General features: G+C 33.7%; 3 protein-coding genes across 8 annotated transcripts; 1 reads left to right on the top strand and 2 right to left on the bottom strand.

Moving 5' to 3' along the window:
• LOC147388467 (uncharacterized) lies at nucleotides 1-4,345 on the top strand. 4 transcript variants are annotated; one of them, XM_086418139.1, is made up of 7 exons: nucleotides 9-154; nucleotides 991-1,091; nucleotides 1,241-1,314; nucleotides 1,963-2,079; nucleotides 2,835-2,961; nucleotides 3,633-3,750; nucleotides 3,957-4,345. In XM_086418139.1, the coding sequence occupies exons 3-7, from the start codon at nucleotides 1,305-1,307 to the stop codon at nucleotides 4,014-4,016; spliced, it is 432 nt and encodes a 143-aa protein (XP_086274265.1). In that variant the 5' UTR covers nucleotides 9-154; nucleotides 991-1,091; nucleotides 1,241-1,304; the 3' UTR covers nucleotides 4,017-4,345. The 4 variants fall into 4 exon arrangements, with proteins under 4 accessions (XP_086274267.1, XP_086274264.1, XP_086274265.1 ...); XM_086418141.1 differs by lacking the exon at nucleotides 991-1,091 and having other exon boundaries at nucleotides 1-154; nucleotides 3,991-4,345; XM_086418138.1 differs by lacking the exon at nucleotides 991-1,091 and having other exon boundaries at nucleotides 2-154.
• A 612-nt stretch (nucleotides 4,346-4,957) lies between these two features.
• On the bottom strand, nucleotides 4,958-10,302 carry LOC147388466 (zinc ion binding protein). 2 transcript variants are annotated; one of them, XM_086418136.1, is made up of 6 exons: nucleotides 10,079-10,302; nucleotides 9,850-9,924; nucleotides 7,190-7,320; nucleotides 5,870-6,374; nucleotides 5,339-5,455; nucleotides 4,958-5,257 (listed from the first exon to the last, which is right to left on the bottom strand). In XM_086418136.1, exons 1-6 carry the CDS (start codon nucleotides 10,163-10,165, stop codon nucleotides 5,195-5,197), a joined length of 978 nt encoding a protein of 325 aa, XP_086274262.1. In that variant the 5' UTR covers nucleotides 10,166-10,302; the 3' UTR covers nucleotides 4,958-5,194. The 2 variants fall into 2 exon arrangements, with proteins under 2 accessions (XP_086274262.1, XP_086274263.1); XM_086418137.1 differs by having other exon boundaries at nucleotides 5,339-5,452; nucleotides 10,079-10,300.
• Nucleotides 10,303-13,362: 3,060 nt separating this feature from the next.
• Nucleotides 13,363-15,223, bottom strand: LOC147388465 (threonine synthase, chloroplastic-like). 2 transcript variants are annotated; one of them, XM_086419067.1, is made up of 2 exons: nucleotides 14,666-15,223; nucleotides 13,363-14,473 (listed from the first exon to the last, which is right to left on the bottom strand). In XM_086419067.1, exons 1-2 carry the CDS (start codon nucleotides 15,189-15,191, stop codon nucleotides 13,596-13,598), a joined length of 1,404 nt encoding a protein of 467 aa, XP_086275193.1. In that variant the 5' UTR covers nucleotides 15,192-15,223; the 3' UTR covers nucleotides 13,363-13,595. The 2 variants fall into 2 exon arrangements, with proteins under 2 accessions (XP_086275193.1, XP_086275192.1); XM_086419066.1 differs by having other exon boundaries at nucleotides 13,363-15,223.
• Nucleotides 15,224-19,688: the final 4,465 nt, after the last annotated feature.

The following is a 19,688-nucleotide window of genomic DNA, read 5'->3' as shown; positions in this document are numbered from 1 at the left end:
GCGTAGAAAATTGACACACAGAGAGAAGTCTCATTGTTAAGGCGAAGGGCGTTAGCGATAAATGAAAAGAAACGAACCTATCTTTCTCTCTCTTTTGTAATTCTCAAAATTTGCAGAAAAGAGAGAAAATTCGATTTTGGTTCAGCTCTAACTGGTTAGTCCGTTTTCTTCTACTGTGCTTATTTCATTAATAGATATTGTTTTATTAATGTTATTTGAAATTTATGATTGTTTTGTTTTAAGTAATTTTAGGATAATTTTGATTTTTTGTTTCAGAAATTGAGTTTTGGTGCAATTGTTTTGACTTGATTTGGTTTTGTGGAATTTTTCTGTTCTGTTCTGTTTTCTAATTTTTTGTCGGCAGAGTGTTTGTTTATTACTCTCTTCGGGATTGTTCTTATTTTTTTTTATTTTTTTTAATAAAATTTTGTTTTTTGGCGAATGGGTTTTGGTGGAATTGGGTTGAATTAATTTGGGTATGTGGAGTTTTCCTTCCTTTTGAACTATTGTAGGGAGAATTTGTATTAATTGTATTTTTCTTCCCCTTTTGGGTCCTTTTGTTCTCAATTGTGAATTTTTATTTTAAATTTTTTTGTGGTTGGGAGATTTTCACTTTATGGGTTTTGATGGATCTCATTTAAAAGAAGTTGCCAATGCCGACAGATTAATCTTTTTTATTTTTCTAGTTTTTGGATTTGGATGACTTTCTGGCATTTTTTTTTTTTCTTAATTATGAAGAATTCAGACAATTTATCTTGTAATCAAAATTTTAAACTGTTTCCATGGACTGTCAATCTTTACTGCTATATTAATTTCTTGAAAATTACACTCTAGATCACTTTGCCATTCTGACATTTTGGGTGTTTTTTTTTTTCCCTTCCCCCCAAGTGTGTATTTTTTTTCCTAACCTGTCCAAGTTCCTTTGTTTGTTAAGATCTTCCATTAGGTTTCTAGTAAACGAGTTTTTTGAGTATATGCCACATGTGACAGGTTACCCATTCATCAAACAGTTTAATTAACTAGTTGGTGTGTCAAATGTACGATCTAGATTCTGTGAGGCATCTCATTCATTGTGCCGTCATATATCAATGGTATGGTGCATCATATGTGACCACTATTTATTTGATCGAGGAGGGAAAATGTGGGGTGGGGAGGCGTTGCGGGGGGGAGTTGGTTGGTTGTTAATTTGAGTTTCTATTGAAATTGTAATGGTTAGTGACGTTCATGTTATTTGAAGCAGGTGATTTGGAGGCTGCCCGAAGAACTGAGGATCTCAACATACTGTAACATCAACCATAATAAAAATGGATCAGAGTACTTGACTTTCCTCGATTTATATGTTTATTTATTTCAACTTTATAATTGTTGCATATCACACATCCATCTCTTTCAACTGAAGTTTTTATCTTTCATACATTACACCAAGCTTAGATTTTTTTTATTTTTTTGAAATCTTCTCAGTATTAAGTTTCAACCATGTTTCTTTTCTCTTCTAATCCTAACCTACTCGAATCTCTACACGTCTAGATGACTAGACATTCTAATATTCGACACATTTTCATGTGCCAAATGTAGCTATTATATTTAGAGAACTTCTATTGCCACACCAACTTTTGTTGACACCACCCCAAGATGTGTGCTAATTCTTTGGTGATTTACATATGAATTGGGATGGCATTAGCAAAAAGTTGGTGTGGCAATAGAATCTCTCTTTATTTATTCAAAAAATGTTTTACTTCTATTTTTTCATAATTAAGTGGCATAAAAGTTGGATTTAAGCAAAGGACGGACAACTTTGAAGAATTATAATTTCACTTTCTGAGACCTGACAAACCCTCACATTTGAGGTTGCACAAAAGGCTAACAAATGCCTTCATAAAATGAATTAACACACATAAGACATTTAAATAGTACACATTTACTTTCATAATGATTATAAATGCGGCATTCTTGGTGTGACAGATGTGAATGTTGAGGAGATGACGAGTTTGAGAAATGGCCTTGAGTTGGTGAAATCAGTTTCAGATAAGCACCTTGATCTTTTGAGGCCATCCGCTCGATATCTTTCAGTGTCCAAAGGTAGTTATCCTTTATAGTGTTATTAATTGGTTGTTCACCTCTCCTGTAACTTTTAAGCTTTTGTTTTGGATTAACAGCTTTTCTTATGATCCAAGGGAGCTTCCATTTCTCCTGTTGTGTTTTTACCTAAATTTTGACACTTTACGTGAATTAATGAAATTTAATAGAATCTATTTAGAAGTTTGGCATATAGTCTCCATACTTAGTATTTTCTTCTTCACTAAGATTGTTCTTTATATCTTGGGGGAGAAGAAGTAAAATGTGGTGATGGAACTGCTCTGTTTTATTTATATGAATCCTATAATTGCAATGTGGCCTGCTTGAGTACCTTTCTTAGGTTGTCTTCAAAACCCAGTCCAACTAGTTCAGCACCTCACAACAACAACAAAAAATGGATTGAGGTAGTGAAAGTGGATATGTACACACTTTCAATGGTAGAGGATGTAGCTCTGGATAGAGGATTCATTCAGCCAACCCCAGGTCTTGGGGATAAGGTCTCGATGATGATGATATGAGACACTGATTTAGATATTTAGGTAGATGGAGCGTCATATTATGTCATCTGTTACCATGATGAGCTCCGAGTAATAATCTCTTTTTCATGGAACATTTAGAATCGAATGTTCTAGTAATGAAAGCCAACTCAGAATGCTTTATTTTGTTGTAGAAGATGAGTAGTAGTACCATAGACTCGCCCTTTGTTTCATGAACTCTACATTTGGACATATGGTTGAGAGTGTTAATGTTGAATGCAGGGGAAGCTATCGATACCATGGAACACGAAAAAGGGAAATATACACTGATCAGGGACGCAGAGGACTACCATCAGGGATTGTTCGACAAACCCCTTCCGTGCTTTGGTTGTGGAATAGGATGGTTTTCGTGAGTACTCTTTCTCTCTCTCTGGTGTCAATGGGTTCGGTCATGTTGAAGTAAGGGTATTCTGAAAATTTTCTCAACCTTAGCACACCCATTTAGTAATCGCGTCAAAACCTTAAATCCAAACCTGACCCCTTTAAACAGGTAGCACGAAATTTGTGTATCTGGTTTAGTAAACATGTTGGGTTGTTCATGTTCAGGTTGACATATACAGCCCATGAACATGATACGATCACAACTCAAATACCAATATGTTTATAACCCGATCACAATTCAAATACTAATATGTTTATAACTCGAACACAATTATGACCCAAACATGATTATAACTCGTAGCTACTAACCTACCATTAACACATATTAAGTAACGCAAAACATAATCAAGTTTCATCACCTAAAAACTATACCAAAACCATTAAATGGATTATACATGGATCGGGTTGTATGTGTGTCAAGACAACACGTTAGTGACATGATAAATAAACGGGTTAGACACGTTGATGTCCCCTATCGGAACATGGCCCGTCTTAATTAACAGGTTAGAACATGATTAGGCTCAACCTAGACCCATTAACTTTGTGTTGTTTTAGAGTTGTGTTCACTGGTCGTGTTGGAAATGCCACCCCTACTCTCTCTCTCTCTCTCTCTCTCATATGGTTGCACATCCTCTGCAGTTTTCTATTAGGATTCGTGTTTCCATTGATGTGGTACTACGCTACAATTCTCTATTTCGGAAACTACTACCGCAAGGATCCAAGGGAGCGGGCTGGCCTTGCTGCCTCTGCTATTGCTGTGAGTGCTCCTCATTCTCTCAGATGCACATAAATATGAAGACACTCATCTAAAGATTACATATCCCTTTGACTACCAAATGTTTTACTTATTTAGCTCAGCATATAAGAGATGATCACCTTAGTTTTGTTCCTAATCACTTAAACTAATCTTGTTGAATAATCTCAACATCTATACTAATCAATGGTATGGAATGGCTGTTTCAGGCATTGACATGTTCGATTGTGCTGTTTATTACAGTAATTGTTATTATATTCTCCTCCTGAAGAAGTTAGGGATGATGTTAAGAGTTACTTCTCATCCGGTATTGTTGGGAGAATAATGATGTGGCGAAAACGTTCGAGGCAGTCCGATAAAAATATTGGATTGTTGTAATATACATACATGACTCTGAACTGTATATGATGAAAATTACTATCTTACTGTAATTTATCAGATCTTGAGTGAGTAACTTGCGGATCAAATTATAGAGAAATCACTTAAAAACACCAATTTCCATACAAAATCTTTTTCTTGCTTCTGAAAAGTTATATGGGGAGGACTTTGATTCGCATTAATGAAAGTTTAACAATGGAGGCACTTGACCATTGATGATTGCTGCTGGTAATAATCCAAACATTTAGATGATAAAAGTAAGAGAAAGTTGGCTAATAATAAAGATTGATGACAGCCCAACTTAGAATAAATATTCCAATTGAAAATCCTGGAAGAGCCAAAACAAGATTCAAAAGAATGTGGAAAGATATGAAGAAAGATCAATGATAAAATGGCCTGTTAAAGCGTACGTGATTAACATGGCAAGTGCACAGAACCGTAGATCTTTTTTTTGTGTATCCTGAAGAAAAAGATCTATGATGCTATGCACTTGCCACGTCAATCATGTACAGTTTAGCACGTCAATTAGTAGTGATGGATTTAAAATAATAGAAGATATGAGTTTAGACAGTGACATGGAGGAATAGTAGGGGCAACTAAGACACTATTAAAATTGTCTTGTGGGGTTAATACTGACGGATTTTGTTACCCATTGCCGCTTATTTGTCGCAGAAATGAACTAATCCAATATAGATCCTAAAAGCAATAAATTACATTACTATTTTGAAAATTCGTCAAACTTCCATAACAACCAAGCCATATGATTTTAGGCAGCCTGATTTCCAAGCCTGACTATATAATATAAAAAAAAAAGAAAAACACACGGTAGATCTCTCTAAACAGTCCAATTTCTTATATTAACTTTCAATATTGGTGAAACACACACTTGGCTACAAGTCACTTTTGAGAATCAATTCAAAATGATCAATATTTCCTCCAAAAACCAAAAAAGAAAAAGAAATTGGTCCTGATGCAAAATTGTGATCTGTGAAATTGTCAATCGAACAGATAAATAATGAATACTCTCAGCAAATTTAATAAGATTTAATTGGTGACAATTTGATCAGACTCAACTTTTCGCCACCAACCGAACAAGCTTGCCATCAAGTGTGAATCTGGAGCTTGAATTAATCTGCACCATAGAGAAACATTACAAGGTATAATTTTGCAACAACAGCTATACTCAGATTTGAGCCTTCCTTAATAAATATACCTTGTACATGAGTGTGTCCATGAGTTGGGCCTCATCTCCAGAGAGGCCCAATTCCTGGAGGATCTTCAGAATAAGCTTTTGCAATTTTCTCATTTTCAGAGCTCCATCTGGATCCTGCTTTAGATACAACAAGATGTAAATAAGTGGATATTTACAAAATAAAAAAGAATCAGGATCCAGTGTGGTGTCCCATTCCTATAGAATAAGAATGGTGTGTATGTGGCAATATTTGGTTGGTGTTTAAAACAATCAGACACGATGCAACCCTATATGTTTTAAATCCAATCAAACACGCCACATGGGCACCGTATGTTGCTACAGGAACGGGGCACTGTTCTGGATTGTGACTCAAAAAAAGAAAAAAAAAATAGTTAATAATGTAATACCCTGACAGCATTGTTTCCTCTTCAGTGAATCAGATATGGTGAATCAGATATAAGATAAAAAAGAACCAGAGTTCCATGCATATAATATAACAAAATGATAGGATTTCATAGAGATTCAGAAGCAGTCTTGTTTGAAAGAACATACCGATTTTAGGACTGAAGTTATCATCTTCTTCCACTTAATTTTCTTATTCTTAACTTCCTTCGAGTCATTTGAATCCGTGTCATCTTCTTTCGGTGCATCAACACATTTGGTTTTCTCTGCTTTGGCTCTTTTTGCTTGAATCACTTCGCCATTGTTTAAATCACCTGAACCATCAGTACCCTCCTTTTTTCCAGCATTTCCATCATCAGATGTATGAAGTTTTCTCTTTTTCTTTGACGATAAATTTCCATTTTCTGCTTCTGAGACATTATGGAGAACGGTGGGTTTCAACAAATCTTGTGCTGTTGGTTCCTCTACATCTTTATTATGTCCAATTGATTCACCTTTTGGAGGATCAATGGTCACATCATTGGCGTTTGCATTTGATTCTTCTGTCTGTTTTGGTTGCTTCGAAGCATGAAAAGCTCGAGCTTTTGCCCTGTGTTTCTTTCCTTCAGCGTGACCTAGCAAGGTTTGCCTACTCGTAGCGCTTGTATTGCAGAGGCTGTAGTAATGCAAGTTTACAAGAGAAAGCAAATTATATCTAACATTCTAACATTAAACAATTCAGTAATTCCAAATTTCCATATAATTTTTTCTCCCTTATTTTGGTCAATAATGAGTTAACAAAGTAACAATGTCATGATCTCATTTTTGGTTTTTGTTCCCTTCTTTTACTACTCTGCCCATTTCTTCTTTCTTGTACTTTTTGTGATTGTGTGTGTGTGTGTGTGTGTGTTTGGGGGGGGGGGGGGGGGGGGGGCGGCTGGGAATTCCAAGCATGCTTCCCACCAAGATTTTAAATTTGACTTCGACATAGGGTTCAGCTCAGGACGAAATCCTGGTCTAAGCCAATTTTTGTCTCCAATGTTTTTGAAAAAGTATGTTGAAATTTCATTATATTTTATTTTAGTGATTCCTTAAACAGAGATTCCACCCAAAATACTGACAACTTCAGTGGAATTTTATGAAAACATGCCAACCATCCATATATTTACATACAAAGGATCAATTTATACAGGCTGGGCTAAGACATTTTTTTTGGCAGTCACCTTGCTTCTGCAATGTAGCAGATAAATACTGGGATCTATAGCCATCAATGCTAGGAATCAGTAAAAGTTCTAAATCAACTGTAAAAGAACATATAAGATCAAAACTTCAACCTTTTACGTTTTCAAAGTTAAAAAAAAATACAGAAATTTACTATTAAAATATGACTAAGTGTGGCTAATCGATGTTGTGTGTCGATGTACTAAATATAATGTGTACAAAATTATAAAAATACTATATAGAGATTAAACCAGTAAAATAAGAACTTACCTACAAAACCAGGGGGCATGTGAAGATAACCCAACATTTATATCAATTTCGGGTTTTTGCTTTGAATCATTGGTAATTTTAGCTGGTGTGTGCTTCGAAATTTTCCCTTGACCTTTCGGACCATATTTCTCCTGAAAATAAGATTCTACATCCATTCAGATAAGCGTAACCACTTAAGATCTTAAGAAAAGGCATGTTCAATATGGAAAAAAAAAATCTGAACTAAGGGTTTGTAGGAGGTATTTTCAAGGGAATATGAATTCCTCGGGAAAATGAATTCCATAGTTTGATTGCACCTAGGAAAATATCTAAACAAAATTTGGTATTTAGTTCTGGAGGTGCGGGTAATCACGAGAGAATAACATTAGGAAAAGGGAAAATCATTGTCCCAGGGGGTGGGATATGAAAACATTTTCCCTCACAAAGTGGAAAATCACTTTAGGCGGGAAATTGAATTTCAGGGAAAATGTATAACTAGACATGAAAATTGTATTTTCCAGGGGAAATCATTTTCCCACCTATTTTCCATATACAATCATACACATAATTAGAAACCAAGTTTGGATTTGGTATTAATTCGACAGGAGGTTCAATTTGGATAAATTCGGGAAAGTTTAGCAAAAGAAAGTTGGAAATTTGTGGGGAAGGACAAATGATGAATCTGTTTTTCTTTTTTTATAAAACAAAAACCCTTCATCTTCAACATCCCTTAAATTAAAACCCTATCTCATTCTTGATATTTGACTGCTGACAAAAATAAAATTCAGAGAGAGTGTAAAATTTTTACCATAGCCAACGATTAATCAATGGAGTTGTTATTGGCATCTTGACTTTTACGTATCACACCCCGATTTCTTAAATTATTTATCACACCCAAATTAAAGATTAGAACACACTATTCAAATATTAGAAAGGTTGGGATCAAATTATAATCTCAACATTATAACACTCGTGCAAACAATTTAAGCAGTTGTTTACAATTATGATTAGGCTCATATAAAATCCTAAACTAATGATGACATCACGAGCATACCCTTCACAGTGAGGAAAAGACATTCAGAACCGTTGTGAATGGACGGAATATGGATGTGAAATTTAAGGACAAGCACCATTTCATGGACCCTTCTCATTAAGTCATTATATCTCCTGTTTTTCTTTAGTTTAAGTTTAGGAGAGTCTATTTTGGTGTTTAGGATGAGTATTTCAAGTTATTTTCATGTTTTATTAGTTTATGGTGTTAGTATAGATGTTTAGGGGCAATTTTATAACTTTACAATGAGTTATCATATGCTGAAAATTCAAGGGAAATAAAGTTATGTAATTGGGACATAGATGGTATTTCTGATTTTATTTTATTTAAGTTGTTTAAATTTAATTTACAATCATTGGATCTTATTATATTAGTTAGACGGTCGAGATTAGATTTAGGGTTTAGAGAACATTATAAGTACAAGTTTATTATTGTAATTTTCTCTAATGATGAAAAAATAGAGATTAAACTTTGATCTTCCCAATAATGGGTGTGGTTTAAGGCCATTTTAGAGTGAGTCCAGGATAACATTTTTTTTTTCTCATTGAGGTGGGTATTTACAGTTTTCTTAACATCTTTCCCACTTTCTCTACTAATTTTCTTTTTTGAACCTTTAAACTATCCATAAAACCTAGCCAATCCATTTTATAATCCAAAATCCCATCAAAATTCCTTCATCCATTAAAACCCAACCCTAATTACCCATAAAAACCCAATCAAACCCTTCCCTACTCAAACAACATTGTTCCAAACCACCTTAAACCTTTTTTTTCAAGCCCTACTCGTTGTCCAAAACCTTAACCACCCAAAACCTAATCACCTACGTTTTTTAACCTACAACTTCTCCAAACCTTTTTAACTTGTCCAACAAATTAACATTACTTATTTGACTATTTTTGCATTGAAATTGAAATTAGAAATCTATTTTGAGCACCTAACTGAAACCCTAGGATATAGGAAGAGTTGACTTCTGTTGGAAATTATTGTTAGTACTTGAATTGCTATTATGGTGGGACTGTGACAAAACTTAAAACTATTATCGGTTGAATTCTCTTGCATATCTATGAATGTACGAGCCCATGGTTTATGTTTACATTGCTTATATTAATTCAGTCTGGTCTCAAATTTGTCATCCTAGGGTAACGTTCACAATTCTACATCATAAACCCAAAATATAAAAATCTAGCCAAAGAAAGAGAGAGACCTTCTATTTGCATACCAACTTTTATTATTCGCGACTATTCACTTATTTTCTTTATTTTTAATTAGGGGAGTAATAAGTTAAAGTTGAGGTGCCAATAGTAGCTCAACGTTTATTATTCTCAACCATTCACTTATTTACTTTATTTTTAATTGGGGGAGTAATAAGTTAATGTTGAGATGCCAATAGCAGCTCTCTTAATCAATTCATGGATTTAATCAGCCAGACCTAGTCCATTATTCGGAGAATTTTATGAATTTTCGGCAAAAATTGTGATTTTGATCAAAAAAACCCTAAGATTTTCAAGGAAAATTTTCTTTCCTCCTAGTGTAGGCAAGGATGGATCAACAATTCGAATTTGACTACGAAGTGGTCAAACAGTGGAGATTAAGGGAAAAAAAAATTGGAGAAAAGGATTAAGTAACGAACCGCTTCAGTGATGCATTGGGTGTGACCTTGAACATTTTGTTGCCCAAATGTTTCTCCACAATCGATGCAAGATAACTACATCAAATAAAATTAGAGAAAAAAATAAATGAACTAGAATCATAAACCCTAATTGGAGTTAAAATAAAATCAGAACTGTCGAAAGAGGTTTTTATTGTTAAGAAATCTGCTAAAACCCTAATTAGAGTATAAGAGAAAAAAAAAATCTTACCCTGTTTGCAGAGCAAACCCTGAAATGGTTTAGCAGCTTTGGCTTCTTCAAGTCCTCTCCACAGTCTTCGCATTGAAACCAAACCATTCTCTCTCTTGTGTTGGGAGAACGAAGAACACTGCAAGATGACAGAGAGAGCTTCTATCTGTAAAACGGCTTAAAATAGGGTTTTAGGGTTTCTCTTGGGAGGTACTTTCTTTTACAGCTTGTTATAATGACCCATGATGACTTACGGTTTTAAAACTAGGTGTCACGTCTCGTCCAGACCCGATACCAAGCCGTGTCGGACGAGTTTTCCTATACGTTTTGAGACATCTCGTTCAAAAAATAAAAAAAATTGAAGGTGAGGTATTAAATCTCGGTCAAAAAAATGACTTGTGAGATGATCTCGTTCAGCTTCGATACCGAATTGACTTGGGGGATACGTCTCGGTCTCATACGAATTTTAAAACGATAAGGTGTCTACAAGTGTCATATGTCACATCAAAAAATCAGCAATCCAGAAAAAAAAAATTATTTGGTTCGAAAAATCCAAATCAAATAAATTAGGAAAAATTACTTTAAAAATTTTAGTGGAGGAATTTTTTTTCTAATTAGTCTCTTAATTTTAGGGCTTCTCTTGTAGTACACATTTCTCACGATTGAAATGTTGAATGTACTCTAACCATTTGAACCCATCATTTTCATCCAAAAAGATTAGATTTTTAACAAAATTTGAAAAGGAAAAATGAGTCATTTTCAATGATTTTTTTTTTAATATTTTAAAGACATGTCAAAAAATTAGGATTTTTTTTTTGCTTCATTTTTTTATGAAAATCAATCAAGGATGATTTTTTTTATTTGAAATCATTGAAACAAATCGTTATGTCAAGTTTTTAGTCGATCTTTCCGTATATTTTAGTAATAAAAAAAAACGAAAACAAGTGAATTTTACCCGTATCAAGTTTATAAATTGTTATTATCAAATTGAACAATAAAAAATGTCGAACTCAACAATAAAAGTGGTGAACTCTACAATAATGAGGGATCATTAAGAAATAAAAAATTTACTAAATGAACTATCAAGTTATCCCCTAAAACTTAGGCTTTGTTTGGATTGAGATAAATAAAGAGAAAATAAACTCATTAAAAGATAATGAGAAAAAATCCAGTTTTTTCCATCTTGTTAACCGTAGAAAAACATAAGTTTTGAGAGAAAAAAAAAAAGAGTAGAGTTATAATTTTTAGACTTTTTATTAGTCATGAGCATTTCTTCTCACTCTGGTTTGGAGAGAAAAAAGGAGAGGACAAACTGACTGTTTTTCACTCTATTTCTTGCCATTATTTTTATTTTCTTTCCTCACTTAACAATCCAAACAAGAGAAATGGAGAAAAATTCACTTTTTCTTATCTTTTCTCTCCATTTCTCTCAATCCAAACACACCATTACCGACTATATAGAAAGAAATAATAGGAAACAACCAATCGAATTTCTTTATTTAATTATTTCTAGAGCCACATCTTCATTGTGATCAATAGTCCTATGTTCTGTAAGTTAGTATGAATTCCATAAGTGGGTATTCTATATTAAAATTAATATTAGTTCATTTTTTTAAATTACAAAAATACTATTGCATCTTACTTTATATAGTATTCCTACACAAAAAAATTATAATAATAAATAAATATTACTGTAATTTCATTTAATCATTTTATCCTGCTTTACTCGTTTTTTATGGATAACTTGAACTTGAACCCATAACCTCAAAGTTGCTTTGAAATATGTCAAACTAACTGAGTTATGGACCTAAGCCTTAAAAAGAGAGGGGTGCAACACGAGTAGAATCCATTCAACTCTCTTAAGTATTATTGTAAGTTCATTGAATGGGATTGTGTCATCAGTCGACGAAAAACAAGCTTGTAAGATTCAGCAAAACTTGTAAAGTTTTACGCCATTTTAGTGCTCCGATTAACAAAATGTATTTAATTTTGTTGTTAAATTTGTCTCTACTCTCTAGCATGTGATACACATTTCCATTGTTCACTAGCATCACTTGTGCATACAGTTCACAATCTCCCAATTGAATCTTTTTGTACACGATTAATAAATAAAGAAAATTAAAGGTCAGCTTAACAAAATGGAAATACTAAACAATGTCTGCAGATCAAGCCACTTAATTGTGAAAAAATTAAGGATCATCCAAAGCAATATCCAAACCAACAAAACAAAGATGAAGGCTCCCAAAACAAATGGCACTATTTCAATTGTTTTTGAGAAATGTTATGAGGGAAATGGATTTATCCAAGGGAAAAAAGAACAAAAACAACGAACATATGCAACTCCGGAAAGGGCAAGAAAAATTAATAATCTACGATACACTAAAGAAAAAAAAAAAGGAACAATTTAAAATTATTTCCCTAATTCCTTTTGGGGGTCATTTGTGGCGTTGCTTGATGGCTTTTCGCGGAAGAGTATATCCAAATCTCATGTCTTATGGCTGCTTTGTAAAACTCTCCACTCACTCTCAGCTGAAACCTGCAATGAACCAAGCCAAACACACTAGTTGCAAAGAAGATGATGACATGAGCTGAAAAATAATGAACCTTTGGGTTCAGAGATTAGAAAATGTCTCTGGAACTTGACGAAATCCTTCGAAGAATAACACATTTCTTCATTATCCAAAATGAGCCAAAAAAAATTACCAATAGAACATTTAAGTACTAGCATATGTTTTAGTAATACCAATAGGACATCTAAGTACTAGCACCCTTTGATCAGTGCTAGAGTACTAGAAAACATTTATTGCACATCAAAATTTGACCTCTAACATTGGATTTATGCCAAAGAAAATGTAGAATCTGTATGAATGGCATACCCAAATCACTTTCAACAATTGTGGGCAACATACTACAACAAAAATGTCAGTAGCGACATTTCATCTATTTTGATTTGATATCTCAAGTCAATAATACATGAAAATCACTAACATAAGCTATTAAAAAGATTCAAATTTAATGGAAAACTATTTTTCCTTTCGAGACTTTAACTTACAGATTAAAAGGGAAATAGTACTTCTTTTCTTCTTTTTTTCCCTTGTATGGGGGATATCTCAGTCGCCTTTTCTTCTTTATCAATATAATTTTACACTTGTAAAAAAAAAAAAAAAAATAGTCAATAAAGCATCTGGTTCAACAACGAGAAACTACAATCTAAAGCTACAAAAATTCACTTTTGTAGACATACTTCAAACATGTAACACATCTTATAACATAGGCAAACACGAAGTGTGTACTCATGAAAATGATTCATACACCAACAAAAAAATGCTTTATGATTCCAACAATCCTAAAAGATAATAGATGGCACTACAAGATGGTTCCAATCTATCAAACCTTTAAACCTACAAACGTTTACATCCTACAAGAGAGAAACCAAAGAGAGAAATAAATAAAATTGAAACAACAAGAGCTTTACTTTACCTAAGAAGAAGTAACAGAGCATAAGCTAGACTTACAGATGCATATAATATGATTACAACTACTCGTCTTTACTCAATAAATATTTCTTTAACACATCCATAACTGATCCAAAATCTGCCTTCACTTGCATGGGTGGGTTAGCAAAACGACAAGCCATGTCGGCGATCTCCTTCGAGTGGTAATCAATCTTCGCTTGCGTGAACTTTAGCCCGTGAGCCGTACTAACCACCACCGTCCGATCCGTTTTCCCAATAACCCCACTATTCCTAAGCTTAATCAATGCAGCCAAAGCGACACCCGTATGAGGACATGTAAACATGCCATTGAGATCCGCCTGAGTCATCGCATCCATTAGTTCCTGCTCACTCGCTTCTTCAACAATCCCATCTGAATTCCGAAGAGCAAACACAGCTCTATCTATAGAAACTGGATCTCCAATTTGTATAGCCGAAGCAAAAGTCGTATTAGCCTTCACCGGCTTAAAATTTGCCCAACCCGACTTATAATGTAGATAAAGCGGATTGGCATTCGCGGCTTGAGCACAAACAAGTCGAGGGAGTCGATCGACAAGCCCTAATTCTTTACACATTTGAAACCCTTTATAAAAAGCATAAATATTTCCAAGATTCCCTCCTGGAACAATAACCCAATCGGGTACTTCCCAATCACATTGCTGCAAAATCTCAATCGCAGCCGTCTTTTGCCCTTCGATTCTCAAACTATTCAAAGAATTCGCCAAATATATCGGTAACTCCGACGTTACCTCTCGAATCAATTGCATACACCCATCGAAATCTGTATCTAAACTAAGAACAAATGCACCATTCGCGATAGGTTGAACTAATTGAGCCATCGAAATTCGATTAGCGGGAAGAAACACAATTGCAGGAATCCCCGCCGCGGCACAATAAGCTGAAACTGCGGCCGAGGTGTCCCCTGTCGAAGCACACCCAACACCAACAACGGGTCGTTTCAGTTTTCGTAACCGATTCACTTGGCTAACCAATACAGTCATGCCCAAATCCTTAAAACTACCAGTATGACTAATCCCACAATGTTTAACCCACAAATCTTTCATACCTAATATTTCTTTACCAAATCTTTCAGCCCAAAAAAGATTCGAATTACCTTCGAAGGCGCTTACGATGTGATCTCCATCGATTTCGGGAAGAACCCATTCTTTTTTACTCCAAACCCCTGAACCGTACGGCCAAGTTGTCTTTCCAACTCGTGAGTCGAATAGGTTTTTCCAGTATTGGCCGTCGAATTTCTTGAGAGCTTCGATGTCGTGTTGGACATCGAGAAGACCTCCTGATCTACTGCGATAGACGATTTCATCGAGTGAGTATGACTCGGTTGATGTTGGATCTGCGTTAAAGGGGACGTATTTGGCGGAGAAGCCTTGGTGGTGAGTTGAGTGGATTTGGCGAGCTTCTTCGCGGATGTTCTGTTCTGCTGGACGACGTTGTTTTGCGACCGTTGATGCTGGTGAGATTTTGGGGATTGAAGAATTCGAGGAATCTGGGGAAGAAGAAGAAGAAGAAGATGTGCAGGAAATAATGGGGAATGACTGATTTTGATTTCTAGGGTTTGGATTGATGGATTTGGGGATTAGAGACGATGGAGAAAACTGAAACAGTGAAGAGGCAGCCATTGTTAAGTGAGACTGTGACAACGAGGATTATTTGTAGAAATGAGCCATGTGTTTAACACACACATGAATGTCACATCAACGGGTCGGTTCTGGGTCGGTTCCTCATTTACCTAAACCATAATCTAAAAACCAGGTTCCGGATCTTATTGGTTCCGATTCAGGTTACGAGATCCTCGGAACCATAAACGACCTTCGAACAACGACGCAGTACCCTTCTCTATACCCATGAGCTCCTAACTATCGAAATGGGTATTAGACTTTAAAAATTTCGACTCCTTTTAAAAAACATTGGGTCTGGACAGATTCGATATCAAAAATTGGTACTCCCCTCAATTTACTATTTTTTTGAGTGAAAAACTTTCTTACGGTCGCCTAGGTAAGTTGTTAAACATTGGTGTAGGAAGAGTAGGCTTCTAACCGTTGTGTCCATTTTTCTTTAAATTGAAATCCTAAAAATTAGAAATTTCTATTTTTATTTTTCATTGAGCTCTAATGCACCGATCGGAATTATGGATTTTGATTCTCAAGTCTCTCTCTCTCGACTCGTTTTGCGTTTTCTTAGTGAAGAAGACGAAGATGGGTTAAAAATCATAGAATTTTTACATTGACACCCCAATTTTTACTTATTTACACCTTAAATTAAATAAAAAAAAATATTTAAAAATTTATAGGTAGGACTCTATGGGTAGCATGGTTGGAATTACTATTTAGTGTTGGGTTGGAGTTGCTCTTGGAAATACCCAACACTTATTGAGTATCCATCATGTGAGTGCATATTCTTTTGTGTTTTTTTTACTGTACCTTATGGCATTATCAAGCGTGTCACATTATTTAAGTAAAGAAATTCATTCGTTTAAATTTGGAAGTTCAATGGTCGTCTATTTTTAATCATATATTAAATTTGATCCAAACCATGAATCCAAGGGAATTTTTGGTGGTTATTTTCTTTTCAATGTAGTATTCTATGGAATGTAGAAAAAGAGTTACAAAGGGTCGTACGAAAACCCCACCATAGAGGATCCACTCCTCCGTCTGTTAACCATTAAGATAGGAAAATAAATGAATGAGAACAAAAAAAAATGAGTATCATATAAAATATATCATTATTCATAAATTTAGAAAAAGAAACTAACTTTTAATTCCTCCATTAATAATTAAGATGAAATGAATTAAATATAAATATACTCTTTATTATTATTATTATTATTATTATGGAAAATGACCACATAGTTTGTAATTTTTAAGTATTTACCAAACAGTCCCATGTCAGAAATTTTGAACTTTTAATACCCAATTTTCCAAACGTTTTCCTCTATGAACTTTTTCGACCCTTGTGCATATCAAGTTACTAATTCATCCATAAATGCTAAAGGAATATTAAAATATTCTTGATTAATGGATATTATATAGGTACTCAATCTTATTGAGTCGAATCAACTTTGCCAAATTTTGAGCTCTTTGATTTTCACTATTGATTTAGTGTCATTTATGAAAATAACGAGAAAATCTCAAGTAAATAAAAAAAAATAAACAAACGTATTTTTGGTATATAAAAAAAAAAATACATGGATTCATTGGGAGGAAAATTATATGTTTAAGGGTATTTTGAATATTTTACAAAATATCACAAGTGCGATTTATGCGTTTAAGGGCATTTTATCATACATTAAGTTAAAATAAAAACCTTGGAAGGAAAACAGTTTGGAAAGTGGGCCTTAAATGATCTAAACTTTCATCAAATGGAATTAGTTTTAGTTACTATTTCTTAAAATGTAACATTTGTAGTCATTTTCCGTTATTGTTATCTAATAAATCTTCTCAATAGGACTATTTGAGATATTATTATTTTTAAAATCTTTTAAATTTTAATGTTCTAAGAATTTATTTTTATAAGATCAATTATAATGTATACAAAATGAATATAGTTGAGCTCTAGAGTATTTTATTGGACAGACCCTGTTCCATAATTACTATTTGTAGATTCTCCTCTGAAGTTGACAATACACTCACCACACCCAACTCTATTGACTTCATTACATATTTTTCAGTAGTGTAGGCCCACAAATATACTTGCAACTAGCGTCGTTTTCAATATAGTTAAACCTCACAATGCCATACCCCCATCTTATGAAACTAACAAAAAGTAATCTCTATAAAATAAATTGATATCCCATGGAACAAAATACTTAGGGCCCATATAGATACAGGAGTCAAAAGTACTTATAATATAAATACTTTCAGAAGTATTTATGATATAAGTACTCCCAGAAATACTATTTGAAGTAGTTGAATACATGTTGTACGTTTGGATACAGGTTCTGAGAAATACCATCAGAAGTACTTCTGACAGAGTTTTATGTTTATAAACTATTATGGATTATGTTAAAATGACCAGAATGCCTTTATATGTAATGATTATTATTTTTAACATTATAACTCAACAACTTAGACTCCAAAAAAGTAATAGTTACTGTTTTTATTCAATAAAAACATTATTACATAATTTTAAACTCAAATATATTTATTTTCTTTATAAATAAAAAAATTGGTTGAACCTCCCCTAAATATTAGACATGTGAAAAATAAAACCTGTATAAAAATATGACTACAATCATATTTGTTGTTTCAAAGAACATCTTCATTCTCAAAATTTCAAGAATAAGATAGGATTTTCAGGGAGGTTGAAAACGATGATTTTGGGTAGAAACTAGAAACAACATTTGTATAATCCACAAAGTTTTCACATTTTTTTAATAAAACTTTCATGAACTAAAGCTCCAAGAAATAGATACCTAATCCAAACTTAGTTACTATTTCATCAAATCAGCAAAATACTCAATTTCATAAAATTAAAATTTCATAATGCCCAAGAAAAATACTAAAAATATTCTATCTAACTATCAACAATTGAACTTTAAAATATATCTACATATACCTCGTTTTACAAGAGCCACTAGGACCACCAATGCCAACTGTCACAAGACCCTTTTTTTTCCTCTGAGTTCTTGAATAGCTTTTACTAATAAATAATACCCATGATCCAAGGACTGCACTAACACAACCCAACCATAATTAGGAGACTCGTAAAGGTGAACAAAACAATTATGCAAATATGATGGAAGACTTACTTAGGTCATAAATTTTTGTTATGGCATTGATTTCCAATAGATATTTCAAACCTTAAAATGCTATAAAATTTATAAGACTAAGCCAGAAGGTACCCAAATTTCATAAAAATGGATACAAAATCTTTTAAAAAATTACATTATTTTTAACGAAATTTAAGACCTTTGAACAAGACTTGTAATACAAAAATCAAAGTAAGCAAGAAAACACAACTTTCTGATCAAAGTGTGCGTGCTTCAACCAATGTTTTGGATTTCTCTTCGACGTCAATTTTCAGAGAGAAATTTCAAATGTAAAAATGCAGTAAATTGGCCGAAAGTTCACAAAAATGGATACGAAATCCCAAATTGTTCTTGAAATGTAAAACAGGACTCTATAATGCAAAATTTCAAAGTAGGAAATCAAATACACCCTTCAGATCAAAGGTAAGCTTGAACTAAGGTTTTGAATGTCTGTTTTGATGTCAAATTTCAATCAATGAAACCCAAAAATTCCAATCGTAAAAATGCAGTAAATTTTTTACTAATAATTGACCAAAATTAACCGAAATGTTTGAAATATTTGTCAAAATTTAAAACCGTTGAACAGGCGCGTAACTCTTATAGTATAACAAATTAAAGTAGGCAAAAAAATTAAAAATAATAACTATAGCCTTTGATAAAAATTCTCAAATATTTGAGGGACTTTTCGATGGCGAAGATTTAGGTGCCTAATTACAACAAAAACGTAAGCAATCGAAGGTAATGGATGAATTGTGTGCTCCTTACAACAGAGAAATCGATTTGAGAAGAATAAATTATTTAATCCAATAGAAAGAGATTGAGGTGAAGTTAAACTTACAACATGGAGAGGGAGAGATTGAAGAATTGAAGAAGTGGAGGAAAAAGTAAAGTGTTGTTGAAGGTATTCTCGTCCTCCTTCGAATACTCTCTGAACTACTTCGTCATCCATAAGGACTTTTTGGTATTTGTGTCTCCTCTCTCTCACTCTCACACACACACACACCAAAAATGATGTTGTTGTTGTTGCAAACACGCAATAGAAAGAGAGAGAGAGAATCTAAGGAGGAGAACTAGCCGTTGCAATCGTCGGAGGGAAAGAGATTTGTTCTTAAGGGTTCTGTCAAGGGTTCCAAACGAGAGAGACTCAAAAGTCTTTCAATCTGTGTGTGTGAGAGAGGGTTGGAAGTTTGAATAGAGCAGTCATGATGTGCGTTGAGTAGAAAGATTTGATCAGGACATTGCGTGTAATTTATATAATTTATCAGGGGCATACTTATCCCAAAGTCGTTGTTTTGACGGAGTTCAAGTGCTCCCTGAGATTTTGTTTTTAAGAGGTACTTATATTGGTGCTCTACCAAAAACCTTCTTT

Source organism: Akebia trifoliata, chromosome 12 (genome assembly GCF_017979445.1).
Source record: "Akebia trifoliata isolate Shusen 1 chromosome 12, ASM1797944v1, whole genome shotgun sequence".
Lineage (NCBI taxonomy): Eukaryota > Viridiplantae > Streptophyta > Magnoliopsida > Ranunculales > Lardizabalaceae > Akebia > Akebia trifoliata.
This window is presented reverse-complemented; position numbering and strand designations above follow the sequence as displayed.